The sequence below is a fragment of the Cydia splendana genome, chromosome 1 (genome assembly GCF_910591565.1).
Source record: "Cydia splendana chromosome 1, ilCydSple1.2, whole genome shotgun sequence".
Taxonomy (NCBI): domain Eukaryota; kingdom Metazoa; phylum Arthropoda; class Insecta; order Lepidoptera; family Tortricidae; genus Cydia; species Cydia splendana.
The window spans coordinates 3,914,813-3,934,496 of record NC_085960.1 but is presented as its reverse complement, the minus strand read 5'-3'; the positions used below and the strand labels follow the sequence as shown (position 1 = coordinate 3,934,496).

General features: G+C 41.8%; 1 protein-coding gene across 1 annotated transcript in view; it reads left to right on the top strand.

Moving 5' to 3' along the window:
• The window catches only part of LOC134789725 (uncharacterized), a 59,204-nt gene extending 39,798 nt beyond the window's left edge, over positions 1-19,406 (top strand). The window contains exons 14-30 of the mRNA XM_063760361.1: positions 307-397; positions 867-1,064; positions 3,663-3,799; positions 4,230-4,412; positions 4,865-5,080; positions 5,536-5,696; positions 6,791-6,900; positions 7,419-7,721; positions 8,394-8,525; positions 9,349-9,454; positions 9,764-9,861; positions 9,954-10,077; positions 10,400-10,533; positions 12,042-12,197; positions 12,335-12,501; positions 13,056-13,176; positions 13,687-19,406. Of these exons, the coding sequence (XP_063616431.1) occupies positions 307-397; positions 867-1,064; positions 3,663-3,799; positions 4,230-4,412; positions 4,865-5,080; positions 5,536-5,696; positions 6,791-6,900; positions 7,419-7,721; positions 8,394-8,525; positions 9,349-9,454; positions 9,764-9,861; positions 9,954-10,077; positions 10,400-10,533; positions 12,042-12,197; positions 12,335-12,501; positions 13,056-13,176; positions 13,687-13,736 (2,487 nt within the window). The 3' untranslated portion in view covers positions 13,737-19,406. The remainder of the gene's footprint in view (positions 1-306; positions 398-866; positions 1,065-3,662; positions 3,800-4,229; positions 4,413-4,864; positions 5,081-5,535; positions 5,697-6,790; positions 6,901-7,418; positions 7,722-8,393; positions 8,526-9,348; positions 9,455-9,763; positions 9,862-9,953; positions 10,078-10,399; positions 10,534-12,041; positions 12,198-12,334; positions 12,502-13,055; positions 13,177-13,686) is intronic.
• Positions 19,407-19,684: the final 278 nt, after the last annotated feature.

Below are 19,684 nucleotides of genomic sequence, written 5' to 3'. Positions count from 1 at the left end.
TCGGAATCAGTTAGTAGTGTAGTAGTGGTAGTAGTCGGAGTTAGTTAGTTAGCGGACCCCAGTGGCAAAAAGCCGGGATAACGCTAGGAAGATGATTCGGAATCAGTTAGTAAATTTTTTATAGCTCTTTTCATATTTCTATTTGATCAATAACTTGCCATTTGTTTCTGCTAAACGTGTTGACATTAGATAAGTATATATTATGTACATAATTGTGTACGGTGCGTGACTAACGTTTACTAAGCGTTCATTTTGAGCAGCTCGCTTAGAAACTTCTAATTCTAACAACGTGTATATATTTAGCAGGTGAACAACGGCAACGGCAGCGCAGTGATCGTGCGGCCCAGCCAGCTGCTGCCGGTGCTGCCGCCGCCCACGCCGCACACGCACATCATAGGTAACTTGTAGATCTTATCTCGTAGCAATATGGCTCATTTCACCGTAGCCATCAATATGAGCGACATGACCGTAGTTTTACTTAAAAATAATAATGCCTAGTTATCAGATTATCACTCTCCTCGCCTCTTTTGGTCTCCTAATTGTCGTTCTTCGGGTAATCGTCATTAATCAATGTATTGCCTACTAACTACTCTTGAAAAAGAGTAAAATGCTTAATGAATTTGATTTGCCAAAGGGTCCATCTGAGTAACGAAAATGGGCGTATTTTATAGTGCGACGTAAAATAGTAGAAATTAAATAAAATGGAACTAAAAAAAATCCATACTACATTGATGCCACGTTTAAGTATTTTACGTCAAAAATGTGACAGTTACGTAGGAAGTGGCGCCCTCAATAATATTCTACAATTTCTTGTCGGAGTATACTTGGGGAACCAACAGAGCATGGTTGTATATTGATGGTTGTAGTGTCAACGAGCGGTGTCAGTGGCGGCGTGTTCCCGTGGCAGTCTCTAGTACCTCTCCTGACGGCGTCATCTCCGCCCGCACCCGCCAGCCCGCGCACGCCACGCACGCCGCACACGCCACACACGCCGCATACCCCGCATACGCCACATACGCCGCACACGCCGCACATCAAGCAGGAGGAGATCAAGTCTGAGGGTGGTTAGTATCTTACGACTTTGACTTGTTTTGTTGTGGATTTAATCGTTACGACGATAAAAGTTTTAATCGTCTTTCTAATTTTTAAAAAACTTGATTTAGCGTCTTCTCTGACTAAAATTATATTAATTTTAATAAAATATTGAAAACTATTTAAAAAACCCAAACACGATACCGACATAAAGTTCATTAGCTTGAAAATTGAAACCGATATACTTCAGCACAAATAAAAAAATAGTTACATACATCATCAAGGTCTCCCCAGATATGTCGACGCACAATCGGCACAATCCGATAGGAAAAAGCTTTACAAAAATAATAATAATAATAAACCCGCGGGGGCAGCTTGTGGCGAGCTGACGGTGAGTGGCGACACCGCGGACCCCTATTCCAGAGGGCACTTTCATCTGGCCCTCGCCTCTGTGCTTGCCTTGACTGGCCGGCCAGAGTGGAGTCGCAAGAGCGGGACCTATGCTCCAGGTTGGAAGTGTAAAATGTCATAACGCCGGCGGCCTGCTGAACGGATTACCGGGATCTGGCTACCGCAGACTCACCTCTCGACAACCTTACAGCCACTCCAAAGTGTTGCCCTGTTGTCGCACTGTGCGTGCGGCCATTGCGGGGCCCACTCTATGAGTTGGCAAGTCACCACCTGTCTCATACAATTTTGAGACTGATTGTCACGGCAGGTGTCCGCTAGTCTCCTCCCATAGCCCGATATCCAGTCCATCCAACATTCAAATCTATAGCCTATGACCTTAGTTCCCATCGCAGCACAAAAGTGCTGCACTGCAATAGTCTTTGCACCTGGCGGGGACCATCTCCGGATGTATCATATTGTGCGTTCGGGGATGGTATCCGCCACGTGTATCCCTTGCCTTTAGATTAATTTGTCTTAAAGGGCCTCTGCGCTGTTGGCTTCGGCCCCACGCACGCCTCCCAAAGGTCCGGGACCCCATGGTCCCGAGATATGGAAAGACAGACAAATAATAATAACTATAATAAGCCCGCAGGGCAGCTTGTGGCGAGCTGTTGGGGAGTAACGACCCCACGGACCCGAGTGCTCCCGAGAGTCGGTCAGGGTCTCCGTCTCCGGCATGTCTTCGTCGGTCGGAGTGGACCCCAAGGGGACCCGCAGGACTCTCAGCTCTGGCTTGCCTTCATTGGCCGTCCAGAGAGGAGTCGCTAGAGCTATATGCTCCAGGGGTGGAAGTGTTAAAGGGCATAACGCCGGAGTAACTTCGGAGAAAGCGCAGCACCACCTCTCGACACCCCTGAGCCGCTCACGCCGGTGTTGCGCCTGGCCGTCTTTACGATGGCGCATCAGGTGCCCATCTAACGAGTGGCGAGTCATCGCCTGCCTCGATAACTTGTGTAAGCAATGTTATGGCAGGTGTCCGGACTTCTTTGCAATAGCCCAGCCTTTTTTCCACCCAAACTTAAACCATAGACCAGTACTCTGTCCATATTCTTTACAATAGCTTCCAATGCCTGCTGAAACCGGTTCACGGGTATCTATTGATGTACCCGTGAATGGGTTCCAGCAGGCGTTCTACATGACATCAAATCTCTCCAAACGGCCTCTACGTGTTGGATCCATATCCCCACGCACGCCTTATAAATGACCGGGCTCGAAAGACCCGAGAGTTTTAAAACGGAGATACAAACTATAATAATAATAATAGTACTTACCTGCGCCTGTTCTCGAGAATGGTCGTGCCACGCTCTATTGGGATCGATCTATCATCACTGACAGGACTATTGTCGCCAATAAGCCTGACATCGTGCTGATAGACCGATCGCAGCGCCGAGTCGTGCTCGCCGACGTCACCATCCCCCATGATGAGAATCTCGTGAAGGCCGAGAAGGACAAGTCCAGCAAGTACCTAGACTTAGCTCATGAGATTACCGCCATGTGGGATGTTGACTCGACGATCATTGTTCCGATAGTCGTGTCAGCGAACGGTCTCATAGCGAAGAGTCTCGACCAACACCTAGAGAGACTCTCGCTGGGTGGTTGGATCAAGGGTCAGATGCAGAAGGCGGTAATTTTGGACACGGCGCGTATAGTACGTCGGTTCCTCACTCTGCGGCCCTGACCACCGGCAGCTTGGGCCCTGCCCCGCTGCCGGCGGCACCCTAGGTTAGGTTTTTTTATAATGTGTTTATATGTATTTTTTATTGTTTTGTAAGTGTTTTTATATTTTACTTTTATATTCATATTATAAAAATACCTAACTTAAGACGAAAAATAAATAAAGAGAATATAATAATAATTTATTTCAGACAGTTGACAGTCCATATTTTAAATGAAATAAAATAAAAATTACAATTAAATGAAAGATTTAAAATTAAAATTAACAAACAACTTACACATAATTAAAATACAATTAAAATTTGAAATTACTATTAACATTCATAAATAACATTAGATTAAATTTATGTCCGCGCAATAAGAGCGAAAAAGCCGGCGACGCGTCTTTTCGCTCTTATTGCGCGGACATAAAGCTTTTCCCTATCGGATTTTGCCGATTGCGCGTCGACAATGTGGGCTAAACGTACCTACATGCGGCATGCATTTCGACGTTTGTTCCGTTCCAGTGGACGGCATAACTTCCATGTGTACGGAAGAAGACGAGGAAGTATTCGACTGCGACGAACCTAGCGGAGGCGACGAGAGCAGCAAGCGGCGCTCACACAGCCTGTCGTCGCTGCCCGCGGCCGGCCCGCAAGAGAAGGTTAGTCATTGCAGCCTAGTAATCTAATAAACATCCCACTGCTGAGCACAGGCCTCTCATTGGCCAAGGGGGACACTAGCTGGTGCGGAAAGGGCACTTTCGGAGAAACTTATCGAGAGTTTGAATCTACCACCTCACGTTCAGAAGCCGCCTGCCAACAAATACCAACGGTCAACAATTAATGACTTAGAAAAATTCTTGATCTTCTTGCAGTTATTGAGCAACTTTTTACGAATACTTTCTCCCTGGATCTGGATACTTTCAAATTCTAATACATATCTGTGTTTATTATGTAACATATTATTGAAATTCGGTTAAAATTAAACTTTTATGCTTAATACAAATTACGGTAGGTAACTACCGTTACACAAATTAAAATCAGTATTTTTACAGATCCTCATGGTTGTCAAATTATTCTTAAATTTTGCAGAAAGAACACAACCGCATCCGCCGGCCAATGAACGCCTTCATGATATTCTCGAAGCGACACCGACAAATGGTCCACCAACGGCACCCGAACCAGGACAACCGTACCGTCAGCAAGATCTTAGGCGAGTGGTGGTACGCGCTCAAACCTGAGGAGAAGCAGAAATACCACGAGCTGGCTAGCGAGGTACAGATTTTAGCCATCGTGTTCTTAAAATAACTTTTAAAAAATATAACCAACTTCACAAAACAGTTTAAATTCCATAATTTCAGTCTTGATCAGCAGTTCCACTTCCCCAAAAGTCACTTTCAGAAAGACAATGCACGAGTTACTTTAAAAAATACGTAAATCACTAGATTTGTAAAAGTTGAATAGTTCCCTCGATTTCTCCAAGATCCCGTCATCAGATCCTAACCTGATGACTATGGGACCAAGTATACCGTTTCAAACAAAAAAAGATTCCGATGGATAAAGAACTCTTGAAGTCGGATAAAAAGAGGAGGTTCCTGTACATTAGTATCTAGTAATCTCATAATCTTAACTACCTACTTTAATGACTGTTTAACGGTGTAAGTACTGACTTCTTGTTTATAATACTTTTTACGTTCTGACCATGAATTCAATTATGATTTCCTAAGGTCAAGGAGGCTCATTTCAAAGCCCACCCCGAATGGAAATGGTGCAACAAGGACCGAAGAAAGTCATCCAGCAGCCGGGACCCTACAGGGTCCATGCCGCAGAGCCCACGGACCCCATCGGAGGGCCCCAATACAAGCAGCGCCTCCGACCTTCCCGTCACGGTGGCTTCTTTCAACCATGCTAGTTCACCGCAACTTAGTGATGACGAGAAGATGGTACGTATATCTTGGATTTCCAAAAGGCTTTCAATACTGTTTCCTAACCAATTTTATTACTTACGTACGGTGTCCCCCAAGGGAGTGCCTTAGGTCCATCGTTGTTCCTAGCCTATAAATAACTAACAGGGTCCCCGCGGTCAGAGCCTCAGCTCTGCCCGTCATGGTGGCTTCATTCAACCACGTCGGCCCGCCGCAGCTTATCGATGACGAGAAAATGGTGATTCGTCTTTTTGGGTTCGGAAAAAGCGTTCGATACCTCAGTACAAATTTTGTTACGTACGTACGGAGTCTCGAGGGATCGCTTTAGGAACGTAACTGCATTTAGCCACACATTAATTATTTGCAACAGTAGCTTAGTAGTAGATAAGGTAATTCTGAAAGGCATATTTGGTTCTGAAACTTCCAAGAAGACAGTATCGTGTTCAGATTTTATACCGTGTCTATTTTTTTAGATCACTGCCTCTATCTGCGAAGAAGCGGCGGTGGCGGCGCACAACGCCGAGATGGACCTGAAGTGCGGCGAGCGCGTCACGGACTCCGACTCCGACACGCACGAGCCGCGCGACTTGTTCAAGCACCGCGACACGCGCCGGCCCAAGCCCATCAAGGCCAGGTACTAACACCAACACTTATCTGACCCTGTTGTGGACCTTACGTCTTTGCGATAACACTTTCGAATTGTTAGTTAACGGCGAAGACGATGGTACTATAATATGTGGTCTATGCACCGAAGCTCTGAGCTGATATAGCATGGTATCGCTGAGCTGCGTGTTGAATCTAGACCAAGTGCCGTAGTCAAGATGACAATCAGTTAAAACAAAAAACGCCAATCGAAATGTAAAAATGTATCGGGATGACAGATGCAAACGTAAAGTTACGTAATCATTTCCATATACCGGGTGTGGCCTGTAACACGAGCAAATAATTAAAACATAGATTGTACTCCTCAAACGGTGACACTTTTATTCAACAACTTTTAAAAATTATGAAGTATTTAGACTCCCTATTTTTCATACAAAATAAATATTATCTTCAATGGACGACAACGCCACGCCATATCATTCTGATTGACGTTGCTTGTCACGCCTTAAACATGACAAAATTCGCAATACATTGCGTCTTAGAATAAACTTTAAAGTGTATTAAAAATCAAACCACAAGTTATTTTTAAAAGTAGCTGAACAAATGTTGGTCAGTATGAGGAGTACAGCCTACAATTTTTTGCTCATGTTACAGGCCACACCCGGTATGTATTAGGGTGGTAGGTATTCCACCTATCCAATTACTGTGGGATTGTAACTAGGCTAAACCCTCAAGGGTATATTTGCCCCGCTTCCTTTTTCCGCGGGCCAATTAAAAATTAAATAAAACCGGCCAAGTGCGAGTCGGGCTCGCGCACGAAGGGTTCCGTACCATTACGCAAAAAACGGCAAAAAAATCACTCTTGTTGTATACCCCACTTAAATATTTATTATATTCTGTTTTTAGTATTTGTTTTTATAGCGGCAACAGCAATACATCATCAGTGAAAATTTCAACTGCCTAGCTATCACGGTTCATGAGATACAGCCTGTGACAGACAGACAGACGGACAGCGGAGTCTTAGTAATAGGGTCCCGTTTTTACCCTTTGGGTACGGAACCCTAAAAAGGGTAGATCGGATTAGACAGGTACGGACTTGAATAAAGTTTAAAATTATAATTTCAGAGCTGGTTCATCTGACAATCTGCTCGGCGGCATAACCGCGTCGAGTCCCGGCGGGTCTAAGGTGTTCCAGCCCACTGGTGGCGCCTTCAAGTCCACACATGCCGACTCGGGTAAGTCATGAACACTATAAGATAGAAGGCCATTGTACATGAGGGCTTGGACTCATACAAAATTTGCCAAGGAAATTTGAATATAGTTATATTATTAAATGTGTTGAATTTCATTTGGTCGAAAATTTACGAAACAATAGAAATGCCACTTTGTTTATTTTAGGGTGGTATTCCACATGTCCAATTTCTTTGTCCAATGTCATTGCGTCTCACACTCTCATTAAGCAAAATGTGAGACGCAATACACACATTACATATAATTATACAATAAGGAAGGTTTCATTTCCATTTTAAAAATGTATATTGTAATCTATAATGTAGTCACGAATAAGCCAATACGGGTAGAAGAGTTTATACACACCGATGAAGTGAGCAGATTTTCTCAAGAAGTTTTCTTTCACCTGAGAGAATTTCTCAAAAGTCAAGAAAAAATTTTAAAAGTGCTGACTCTTATCTAAGTCAATAGATATGACATCGAGCTTCCTACTTTTTTAAACGGAACTCCATTTGGTCGACAGAAACCCACCGGCAATGGAACGCGTACGCGCACAATAAGATCAACCACGTGCCCGCCTCCCCGCACAGCACCGCCGCCATCACTAGCAGCGTGCAAGGAATATCACTCTCCACGCCCAACCTTACTACACAAGCGGCGCTGGATAACGCCATCGCTTCGCTAATGTCGCCAACACCTACGTCTGGCGTGCAAGTGATATCCAGTGGCGTCTCGAATGTGCAGTCTGTGCCTCAAGGGAACCTGAGCAATGCGTTACTGAAGAGCGTGACGCTAGTGAAGCGCAGTGTCGGTGACAATGCCACGGGTAAGTAATCTATTATTACAACCCCCTGCACAGCACCGCTGCCATTACCAGCAGTGTGCAAGGCATCTTACTCGCCACGCCCAACCTTACCACTCAAGCGGCGCTGGACAACGCCATCGCTTCGCTCATGTCGCCAACCCCGACCTCTGGCGTGCAAGTTATATCTAGCGGCGTCTCGAATGTGCAGTCCGTGCCTCAAGGGAACCTGAGCAATGCGTTACTGAAGAGTGTGACGCTGGTCAAACGCAGCGTTGGCGACAATGCCACGGGTAAGTGATATATTATTACACTTCCCGCACAGCACCGCCGCCATCACCAGCAGCGTGCAAGGCATCTCTCTCTCCACGTCCAACCTTACCACTCAAGCGGCGCTGGACAACGCCATCGCTTCGCTCACGTCGCCAACCCCGACCTCTGGCGTGCAAGTGATATCCAGTGGCGTCTCGAATGTGCAGTCCGTGCCTCAAGGGAACCTGAGCAATGCGTTACTGAAGAGCGTGACGCTAGTGAAGCGCAGCGTTGGCGACAATGCCACCGGTAAGTGATCTATTATTACACTACTTATTGCAGTGGAAATATGTTTCCCACAGTGATCTTATTTTCAAAGAGACAATGTTTAACTTATTATACGTATGCTTATGCTCTAATTACTCAATATTTCCTACCCCGCAGGTCCTCTGACGCTGTCCGTGGACGCATCAGGCAACCTGCTGCTGAAGGCCAGCCAGGCCGGCGAGGTGCCCTCGGAGCCGCAACTGCACTACGTGCAACTGCAGAGGCTCTATGTACCTTCGTTTAATACTGGTACGTTCATATTAGTCAAAATATTATCTTGGTCTCCGGTTCTATCATCATCAATGGCCATGGCATCCCTGACGGATGATTGTTGCAACGCTGTACCAAGAGCGGTTGAGACGGCCAATGCATTTCCGCTTATGGCTATACAAGCCTATCGCTGCACGGCACTTCTTGCCGCATAAGTCGCATGTGTGAATTTGTTGAGCCTCTGGATTTGAGACCAGGCCACCAGCCCGATGACGCCTGTGCCTTTTGTGTCCGGTTCTATAGAAAAGTTGTTAGGTTCTGGAAGTGGAAAGCCGGTTAGACAATGCGTAAGACTTGGACGGATAGATATCGTTAAAGAAAGCAAACGTGCTGGACACAATTCAAATGCCGCTTAGAAACTAATTTGCGTAATTGCACTGGATTACCATTACAATTCAATTTCAATTATTTGTTAGTCGCAAATAACGATTTAAGACGAAAGTCGAGGACCTGCGCGAAATCGCCTTTTCATACAAATTTAGTCCTCATTTTCCACTCTGTATATTAACATTATTGAAAATTGTTTGTTGTATATCAACCACATATATGCCCCTACGATTGATTTATGAAAATTTTATAAGAGTATGAGCATTTAAAGATTTATATGAAATCTGTTTTTCGCTACTAATTTTTACTATAATCAAAAAATCGAAAACAGTCAAACGTATGTCAATATCCAGAGAAGAAAATGGGGACTACGTTTGTATGGAAAAATGGCCGTCCCCTTTCCTTCGTATGTACATTTCAGTTTACTAAAAAGTCCCATCAAGTTAACCAGAATTGAATGGTTTTTTTTTTTCAGAAGTTGAACCGCCCAAGAGTCAAAGCCAAACCGTACAAGGTCCGGGTCCGGGCCAGTCTGTGATAGTCTCTCAGAGCAACACTCAACCCACGCAGAAACCTAATGCGTAAGTATATTGATTTTACACATTAGTGTAATTCCTAGAGAGAGTATTTGTAAAGAAAATTGTGAAATTATCCAATTTTGTCTTGGAGAGTTCCAATAATATTTATTATTTATATTAGACCAAATTGATTTGTACATAAGGGTTAGTGAAAAGTTGCCGTTGAAAAACGTTCAATTTCCGGTAAAATGTGGCATTATGTTGGTTGTTATTAAGGCGTTATGAACAAAGAGAAGCGATAAAAAATAAGAAACCATTCTACTTAAAAAAAAATATTCCTGTTTTTACGACTAAGAATTTTTTTGTTGTCAGGCAATGGGACAGTCCCGCAGAAGAAACCCGTCCATTTCCTCTAGCGCCCACTCCTGCGCAGCTGGGCCGGGCGCCGCTGCAGAAGCGACTCAGCAGAGGTAACACCATTACTATATTACAAAGCCATATGCCACGCCATCGCCATCCATATGCCATCTCAACAGATTATAACTAGATGTGTTGTCCCCAGGCACGTCGACGGGCTCGGCGGGGTCGGGCTCGGCGGAGGCGGGCGGGTCTGCGCCGGCGTCGCCGCGCGAGCCGGACCCCAAGAAGAGCCTCTTCAAGAAGGGCACCGAGGACGGACGCGACAAGTACGTACCCCGACACCGAGCGAGAGCTCCCTTCCCTTCACTAACTCATATATCACTTTTATCTTTCAATCATATTAAATACCTACGAAATAATCATTATAATATAGTCTTGCAAGAACATTCTTACGATAGATGTAGTTATGCGCCTCCCGCATATAAAAAAAGTAAGGGATGGAAGGATTCACACGCTTCCGGTGAGGTTCGGTAGCTCAGTTGGTTGAGACTGTTAAGAACGATCGGACCGATGTTACGAAAGGTCTCAAGTTTTGAGTCGAAGCGGTGATTTTTTCCTTTAATATAAAAATAAGAATATTTTCCCCAGGGTCCTTGAAACGGTGAACTTTGAGCAGAAATTCAGTATACTACCGCAGTTCAAGCCCGAAGCGTGCAGCCCCAGCGTCGTGGTGCCGAGCAGCCCCCAGTTGTACCTCAGGAAGAAACACAACAACAGAATAGGTTAGTCTTGTCTTACGTACTGTCAGACAATGTTCTAAAGGTGGGATTCCTTCCACCAGTGTGTGGCACAAGCGTTTTGTACAGATGTGGTGCATAATTGTTTTCCTTCGTATTTTCTCGGAAAGGTTCGTATTTGTCATGCTGCTTCAGTCAACGTCAGTACTTTTTCTACAGAGACTGACTGAAATAACAAGGTGTGCATGGATGTGACATGACACCTGTCTGGCAGTACATGTTATAATTATAACAAATATCGAATAAAAAGAAATGTTGAACCTACGAAACTTCATATTTTTGCGTCGTCGAGTATAGCTACAGTTGCCTCCAGAGACTCGCGAACTATATTGACATGAGTTTGACAAATAAAATGATACCAGGAATAGCAAAGAAGAAATAGTCAGGGGTATATGTCGATAAAATGATATCGATAAGTAAGATATTGCACTTACTACGCATGTCATAATTATAAAGGGGTCACAAACGATTTCGATTTGTATGAATGTGACGAGAAAAGTGGTTGATTCGATTGTAAGATTGTGACGTTACCGATCAAAGCAGGAGGTGCAGATGCGAAACTGACAAATTTCAATGTTAGTGTGCAGGTTTGGGGGCAAGTTGTTTATTTCAAGAGCTCGCGGTTGTCGCCATAAATCTAAAATTGGTGATTTAATTTTATACAATGTGGCCGGTAGATGAGATTGATCGATAATTAAATAGTGAATAGAATCAGGCGTTGCGATTTTGATAGCCCACGCAGTGCAACTGTTATTTGCACTGCGTGGCCTATCAAAATCCCTGCAGACTTTTTTTGGTCTAACTGTATTTAAATTCTGACCTATTTGTCAACTTGAATGTCCAGTTTAGGGACTGGTCTTCTTTACAATCGAAGCAATAGGGATCACCGAGACGATTTAATTTTTACGTCCACACCACACAAATTAAATGAGAAATCTTATCTTATCTTACTTCCCCGTCTGGGTCGGCCTTTTTTGTATTTTAGCCAAAATGACTGTTTCTATGTTGTGACCTACAACTTGTTACTCTAGCTGTAAGTTTTCCTAACAAATAAAATAAAATAAATGTAATAAAATATTTATTTAATCACGTACAATATGTTTATCCAATATCCTTGTATCTATTACTATAAAATTGCACAATTTTCGAAATACCAAGTAACATTTGTAAAATAAGTAAAATAACTTAAAATACCTACTTAAAGATATATTTTAACTGACCGCGCAACAGCAGCGCCGCTAGCGGTGAATTTTGGCGATATTCTCTAATTCAAACTGTTTTGAAAATATCGATATGAACAGCACTGGCCAAACTGTGGTATCATTTGTGCACATTGACCTGTCAATTTAGTTCGCGGGATTCTGGAGGCAACCTTAGTAATGATTTTCTTTGCAGAAAAATATACACATAATTGAGCCCATTTGAGCCTGTAGTTGTATGATGCGTGTGATATTGTCCCATGTTATTTACTATTTGTTTATTTATTTTTATAGAAGAGGAAGTACCAACGATGACGCCGGTGATGGAGCCCGAGCCGCTGCCGAGCGGCGCCATGCCGACGCCGCACTCGTACGGAACCCCACACACCACGACCAAGCTTGTTGGCAACACTTTCTTCGGGCCTGACTTCAACTTGGACACCTTTAGAGGTATGTTGTCATATTTAATACTGTTTAGTCCGTGCGTCAGTAGATGCTCGTCCATTATTTACGTGTCAGCCTCTCACCCTAATGAATATGCGTCTGCCTATAGAAATGTCCCTTTAATAACATCTTGTTTGTTTCAGTATCAGAGAGTATGGAAGAAATGTCGCCGCGTACGCCGTGTACACCGGGTGGGGCACGAGGGGAAGCTGGGCACAGGCGGGTACTGGAGCAGCGCCGGCACCTCGTGCTCAAGCTGTTCCAGGAGCACGGCATGTTCCCCACCACGCAGGCCACCACACACTTCCAGGTACCCAACATGGTTAACTAACCATTACCACAAAATAAATAAGAGTACTAGGTACAGATGATTCACTCTCTAACAAAACGCGTCTGTTACGATTAGGACAGATATGACCGCTACGTGAACTATGAACGTGAACCGCGTTCCAATTTTGGTGCGCGTGTTGGTTGGTGTGGAACGGATGTACTTGTAGCTACCTGTTGCAAAGCGACGAAATCGCGGAGTGAGCCACGCCTGACCAAACTGTGGACCGAGGTCGTATCACGATTTCTCTAACTCTTGCCATGACCACATAAGCGTGAATGAGAAGTTTTACGCTCCGGTCGTCAGTTTAGTTGCAAATAGTATAAGCCGGTCGACACAGTACGAGCCGCTTCACGAAGGAATAAGAGTTCCGTAGAGATACCCCACCCGAGGGAAACGCACGCGCGACGCTCGTCTACACTAGATCGACATGCTTGGGCGAAATGCTTATAGCATTTATCAACTATGTCATTGCATATTAAATATGTTGTGTACCTATATACGTTAATTTACATGTAATATCGATAATTTCGCAGGCGACGCACATGGACATATTCCCAAACAAGATGTCTCTGCAGCTGAAGATCCGCGAGGTGCGTCAGAAACTCATGGCGCAGTCCAACCTCACCCCGCATTCCGACATCAACACGCCCACTAGTAAGGATTATTTTTGCTATTTTGTTTTATACTTCTTGTGCAAAGTTAGCTTGTATGGACTCTACTAAAGTTTTTGGCCCCTGATGTACAGAAACTGTATATGCATAATTTTGGTCAAAAGAACATACAGGATTTCACGTATTAGATTCTCGATGAGCCATTAATATACTGGTTCCAATTCCTTTTCAATTCCGAGACCATTGCCGTTAAAGCCCAGGCACAAGCCTCGTATAACTAATTTTTATTTTGATAGTTTAAAACAACATAAAACACATGTTGAACATAATTTTGTGAAGATATTTGGGGACTGTAAGCACTAATAATATTTAGTAAAAATTATCTCCCATTACATTTAAATCGACGAAAGAGGTGAGGTCTCTCGTGAGGTGAACCGCTAGAAGTTAAAGCGGCTTGACAATAAGTTTTTGTATGATTTTCAGACTAAAGTTACCCTAACATTCCGCCAAATCTCCAAGAGCCATATATGACGTAGTCGTTATGTTTCCGCAGACGTGAACTCGCCCATGTCTGCGCTGCAGCCCACGTCCACGGCCAGTTAGCGCTGCGGCCTCACCGTCTCCATCGTGCTGCGCGAGTAACACCACACACACACCGACGGTTAGCACACACTTGCCACACATCTGCGAAAACTGTATTCAACGTTCTGAAATCGTAGTCTATTTACGCTAAGCCTGCACCGATTTGGCCCACAAGCCCACACTGTTAACTGTACATCGGTGGAGCTTATGCCTTATGTAATAAGGTCCATCGATGTACAGTTAGGAGTGTTGTACATACAGTCACGGGCTTTAATTGTTGAGCCATTTAGGGTTTACTTTACATTGGACATTTCATACCATTAGTATTGACAACCAAATTAGCTTGAAGCTTAGATGGGTCAACAATTAAAGTTTGTGACCGTACTCTTGGGTGAGTTGGGAAGTTGGGAGTGATACTGTATGTAGACGTAGACTCTGGCCAGCGAGACGTGTCACAAAAATGTGGTAAAATAAAAATTTAACTTGCCAATAAAATCATTTGAATGGCATAATTGACATGGCTCATTGGCAAGCTCTATTCAACACATGTTCTCGGGCATTTACCATGTAACACTAGAAGGGAGAACTGAACGCGTTGATGTATAGATTGGAAATGAATTCGGCTTCAATATGTCAAGTCCGGATAATATGATGCGCGCAATTTTGTTAATAAACTAGTACTGAATACAAGCTCTGAGACATGTATTTATACTCAGACACACCCGCCTTGCCAGAGTTGAGAAAAGGGCGCGAAATTCAAATTTTCTATGGGAGGCCAATCCTTCGCGCCTACATTTGCCGCCTTTTTTACTGACAAAGTGGGCGTGCCAGAGTATAGTTGACTACTGTTTAAACGTGTCATACACGTAAACTTTAACTACACTTAAAATGGTGTTACTGTGGAAATGTTGCAATAGAAAAACATTGTAATGCTAACCGCCAAATAATGGAGACGGACCAAAATCGTAGCGACTAAAAGTGCAATTGCAAGTGCAATTGTTTGCAATTTACCTAGATTGCATTTAAAGGATTTTACTATTACAGACTAACTTCATATTTCATATTAATAAATCAATATAAAACTGTCTGTACTTTTAGGTATTAAAAATAATAAATACGTAAAGTTTGAAGCCAATGTGGTTGGGTCATTCGGCCAATGAAATATTACCATAAATACAAAATACCCCACATATAGAAACTGTGTTTAAGATACTAAATCATTGGCGGAATTGTCTATTTTAAATACCTTAAAGACAGACTATACAAAAAAATAATCAAAAATATTTGGTAATCTGTGTGAGAATCGAGGTTATGATTGTACTAAGGACTGTTAGTGTCATTTAGTTTTACATTTCGTTTGCCCAAACTCATTTATGTTAGCGACTGTGCTGTCGAACAAGCAAGATCTTTGATTTAACCCTTTGACCGCTAAAGACGTCAAATGACGCGCGTGGTTACAGCCCAATATCAACCTTCGTGCATTACGATAAGGTTCACGTTGACTCGTTCAAAGGTTAAAGCTCACTTAAGCAAGCTAGGTCCAGAGTTTAACATGCCTAGTTAAACTTTGGACTTTTTAGTACGATCTAGAATAACTGTTAACTCTATTTTCCGCAAGTGAACTCGCAAGTCTTAAAACTAATGCAAAAGTGAGATAGAACGAATCTTTCAACTTTAACCCATTGAACGCGACGCCTATCGTGTGTGGCGCGTCATTGTGAACCTTTTCGGAATGCACGAAGGTTGATATTGGGCTGTAGCCGCGCGCGTCAGTTATCGTCTTGAGCGGTCAAAGGGTTAAAAGCTTAGTAGACGGTAAGAGCTGACACACATTTACATCATCATATTTACTCAGTGTGGGTGATCTCAATACATTTGTATCTGTATATAAGTCATATGTGTTCCATTATCAGTTGGGTTTGTTCATTATTTCATCACACGTCACAAGGCTTCGGCGAAATGAACTATTACAAAGTTAACGTTGAAATTGCACCTTATGTCGTACTTGTAAGGTCGCATTTTCAACTATCACTTGGTATGTATGGAATCGTTCCGCCAAATTTTGTGACTGCTAGCTTCCTGCTGTTTCAACTGGCGTTCAATAGTTACTGCAGCTTCTGTTAATTATGAATACAAATAACTTTCCAAATCGTAAGAACGTTGAAGTTGAAACAGTGGGCGGAGGACATACTTATAATAGGCATCTATTTAAGAGTCGCACGAACAAAAAATACATGCGTAAAAATGGATACACTGTCATTTTAAAACGACATGCTTAAATTAAATGATACTTGGCATGAACATTAACATATACATATTTATGTCTGGTACTAGTTTTCGTTGCTGGAAATAGTTATACAAAAAAAAGAGCCAGTTGAAGTTTTGTAAGTAAAACTTCCAGACGCTCTAATTTCTTTGTACGGTCTAAAGTCTAAAGTATTAATTTATGACCCATTTCGTACTTTGTCACAGTGACAATCAATATGAAAGTCGCTAGAGACTGTGCGCGTTGGAGGGTCTGCCATCTTGTGGCCTGAATCTGAAACATATGTGCACAATGTACATTGCCAAAGCAAGTGCTACCATCTCCCGTTCTCCTCGATACGTTTCCTTGTGCATAGTAGGTTCTGCCATCGTGTGGGCTACATCGGAAGCATAAACGACACATTTACGCCTCGTGCCAAAAATCCGACGTCTCCTATGCTGCCCCCGTGCCCCCTATAGTTCATGCACGGGACCTAGGTCATAAATTAAAACTTTCGACTGTATGTATAACAATTTATAGCAACTAAAACAAGTACCAGACATAGATAGATATATGTTACCTGAATGTTTATATCAAATTTCATGTTAAATATTTCGGAATGTTGTTTTAAAATGTATTGTATGGCGGCGCCTAGGTTCGTGTGGCTCTTAAGGGTCATTATGATGTGTTTTACGTATCACTGACATGCCAATAAGGCATTAGTTGTATCGTGTCGGCCTACCTTCAAATGACCCAATATTTGATATCTAGACAAAGTTTTACAAAGATCTATGGCATTCATCTATTTCGTTGTTGCATTTATTATCGTTCATGTCGACCACGCGTTATTCGCTAAGTTTATATCGTAAGGTCATCTCGTGTGTGTAACGGATAGCTTCCCGTACGTATAGATTGAATGTGGATTTTAACGAAACTGGTGCGTACCAATTAATTATTATTTAGGTACACTGTTTATTTTTATCGTTTTATATTTATGTTGTGATCTTGGTCTTCCACGAGTTTGAAATCTTTTCGTTTATTTAGATGATTATCTATTTAATAATTTCTTTATGTACAGTGACTTACTTTAAGCTATAAGTGGAGTGATTTTGAATTATTTTTCGATGCCATGTTTGATCGTGGAGCGCCGTGGTGCGCGGCCTAGTGTCAGCTTGCACTAGGGGTATTCCAGAAGAGTGTTGCTATTTTTAACAGTTCTGATAAAACTAAGAACCCGATATTTGGCCTGATAACTTAGCTTTTAATTCAACGGTGTATAATACAGAATTCTGCAGGTTATTAATATGGCTGCCATACGCGTCGCGTTCACGACAAAGTAGACCTTTTTGTGGAATACCCCACTACACCTACAGCGGATTTCTCGCGTCCGTATTTGCCTGATATCGATGTGCATCTCTTTCATTTGCTGTATTGAAAAAAAGAGATGCAACACTAATATTTTCGAATGGGCATTGGTCGCGCGAAGTGCGGCCTCATACATTTTCTATCACTTAAGACAGCGCATAAGGATTCTGTCATTTTAAATCGACCGATACGGTTTACAAAAACAGCTCAAACGATAACGACACTAGATAAATCAATATTTATATTATAATCTCATTGTAAATATTAGATTTATGTTATACTAGTGCTAAGTGTTCCCGGCTCTCAAAGTAATTAAGTTTTTTATTTAGAGAATGCTAATGATATAGACAAAAGAATATAAAATTTATACTTGAGAATTTTCGGCCAATACAAATGTTATGTATATCAAAATTGTATTTTTTAAATGATCTCTTCGGCGTTATAGTGTTAGGAAATTGCTTTAGGAGTCCGGAAGTGAAATGAATTTATTAAAAATATAAACGTAAGAAATATTTTCGCACTGTTATATCTTAATAGTCGCGTAGTCAATTGATCTTTAAATAATAATTGTTGTCATAATCATACCATACAGATGCTGATGTAGTACCGTTGTTACCAATTAGAATAACATACACACATACTTTTATACACACATTAGTACTATGTATATGCCAACCTCACCTCTTATCAAAACAGATGTCTATAATCAATATAATATGCCGTCGCCCACTTTTTGAATTTAGAAAGAGTAGGGATAGGTCTTATCCCGGCTCCAAATTGCATGAGAAATATGTCTCGATGTCTGGGCTCGCTTTGTCCAAATAGATCATCCCAAAATAATGTTTCGAGATAGTCAGGTGCTAGGAGCATGTAGATCTACTTAATATAGTGCTCGAACAACTGAGTATCTCTCAATATTTTTATATTATATATACCTATAGTAATTCCCCATTCGATCACAAATCTATCCATCGCCACACAATAGTACGTCATAGTTGTAACATTATTTGCAATTTCGTAACTAATAAGCGTTTTAATATTTGCAACTGGAGTAAGTGACCCGGCGACTCCATTCCAAAGCCCGAAACTTCCGCGACTGCTAAACGAGCCGAAAAGCAACTCATAATATTAATGAGATTAAAAACATACTCCAGTGCCTAAATTATATATTTATACTTTCAAATAGCTCGACGATGTCGTTGGCTTAATATGCAATTATAATTATATTTATAATTTTAGATTGTGTTGCAATATCGTTTATGTAACATACAAATAATAGTTTTGTTTAATGTATGCTTGTGATGTTTGTACTTGTTTCCATTTGTTTTAACTGTCCATGAGTTTAAGTTTGCGAATGATCGGTTGCTTTCGAGTTTTAATTTTCCGCGTGTTATATTTACAATTAATGAAAAAACACACTTTCAAGTTAGTCTGCGTATGCTAGTGCCTTTTTGACTCTCAAAACTTAGTGTATTCTACTTGTCTTATGCTGTTGAAGGATGTTATTCGAGAAACAGAAGACTTACTGTGAAAAACTAATTTCGGATATTCGTTTTTCGCAGTAGGGCCTCTGGTTGTTACGTTTTACTCTCGCGTCTAGGTTTTGTCAGTCAACAAACTATTGTAATATGCAGATTGTTTTATTAGACTGAATTATGTATGTTACAAAACATTTTCATTGTTATATTTTAAGAAATATGAGCAATTACTGCTGAACGACTTTTTGAATGAAAGCATTTTCGTTATTTATTTCTTCTACATAAGGCATTAGTCTAATTGTTTAGTCAAAATGTAACTGTAAATATCTTGTTTAGAAGTTTTATTTAGAATTAAGTGTTCAATTTAATGTCGATTAGATTGAATTAGAGAAAGAAATCATAATAGCTAATATCTGAAGCAGTAATCTTTTGTGTGGGAGTTTTCGAATCCAACTTATGGACCAATAACACCTTTAACTTAGACTCTATAATATATGAAGCAACAAACTCTGCAGAACTGGAGCTACCGGCGTGTGGACAGTTTGTTCAAGCATATTGGATCATTGTACGAACTTATGTTAAAACATAAAAACCACGAAAACATTGTTGCATTTTATTTACCTGCCTTTTGTTTGCTTGCCACCGAACGGGCCTGGCCGAGGGAACTTGGAATTTTTAGAATATTACATATTTTAATGGACCTTATGGACCGCTTTCGGCCGAGTCCGCTCTATATTTGACCAGGCCTGTTTGGTTGCAGTCGTACATTACTTTTTATCCCACTACAGTTAACCCTTTATTTATCTATATATATAAATGCAAGTGTCCTGACTGACTGACTGATTCATCAACGCAGAGCCGAAACTACAAAAGATAGAAAG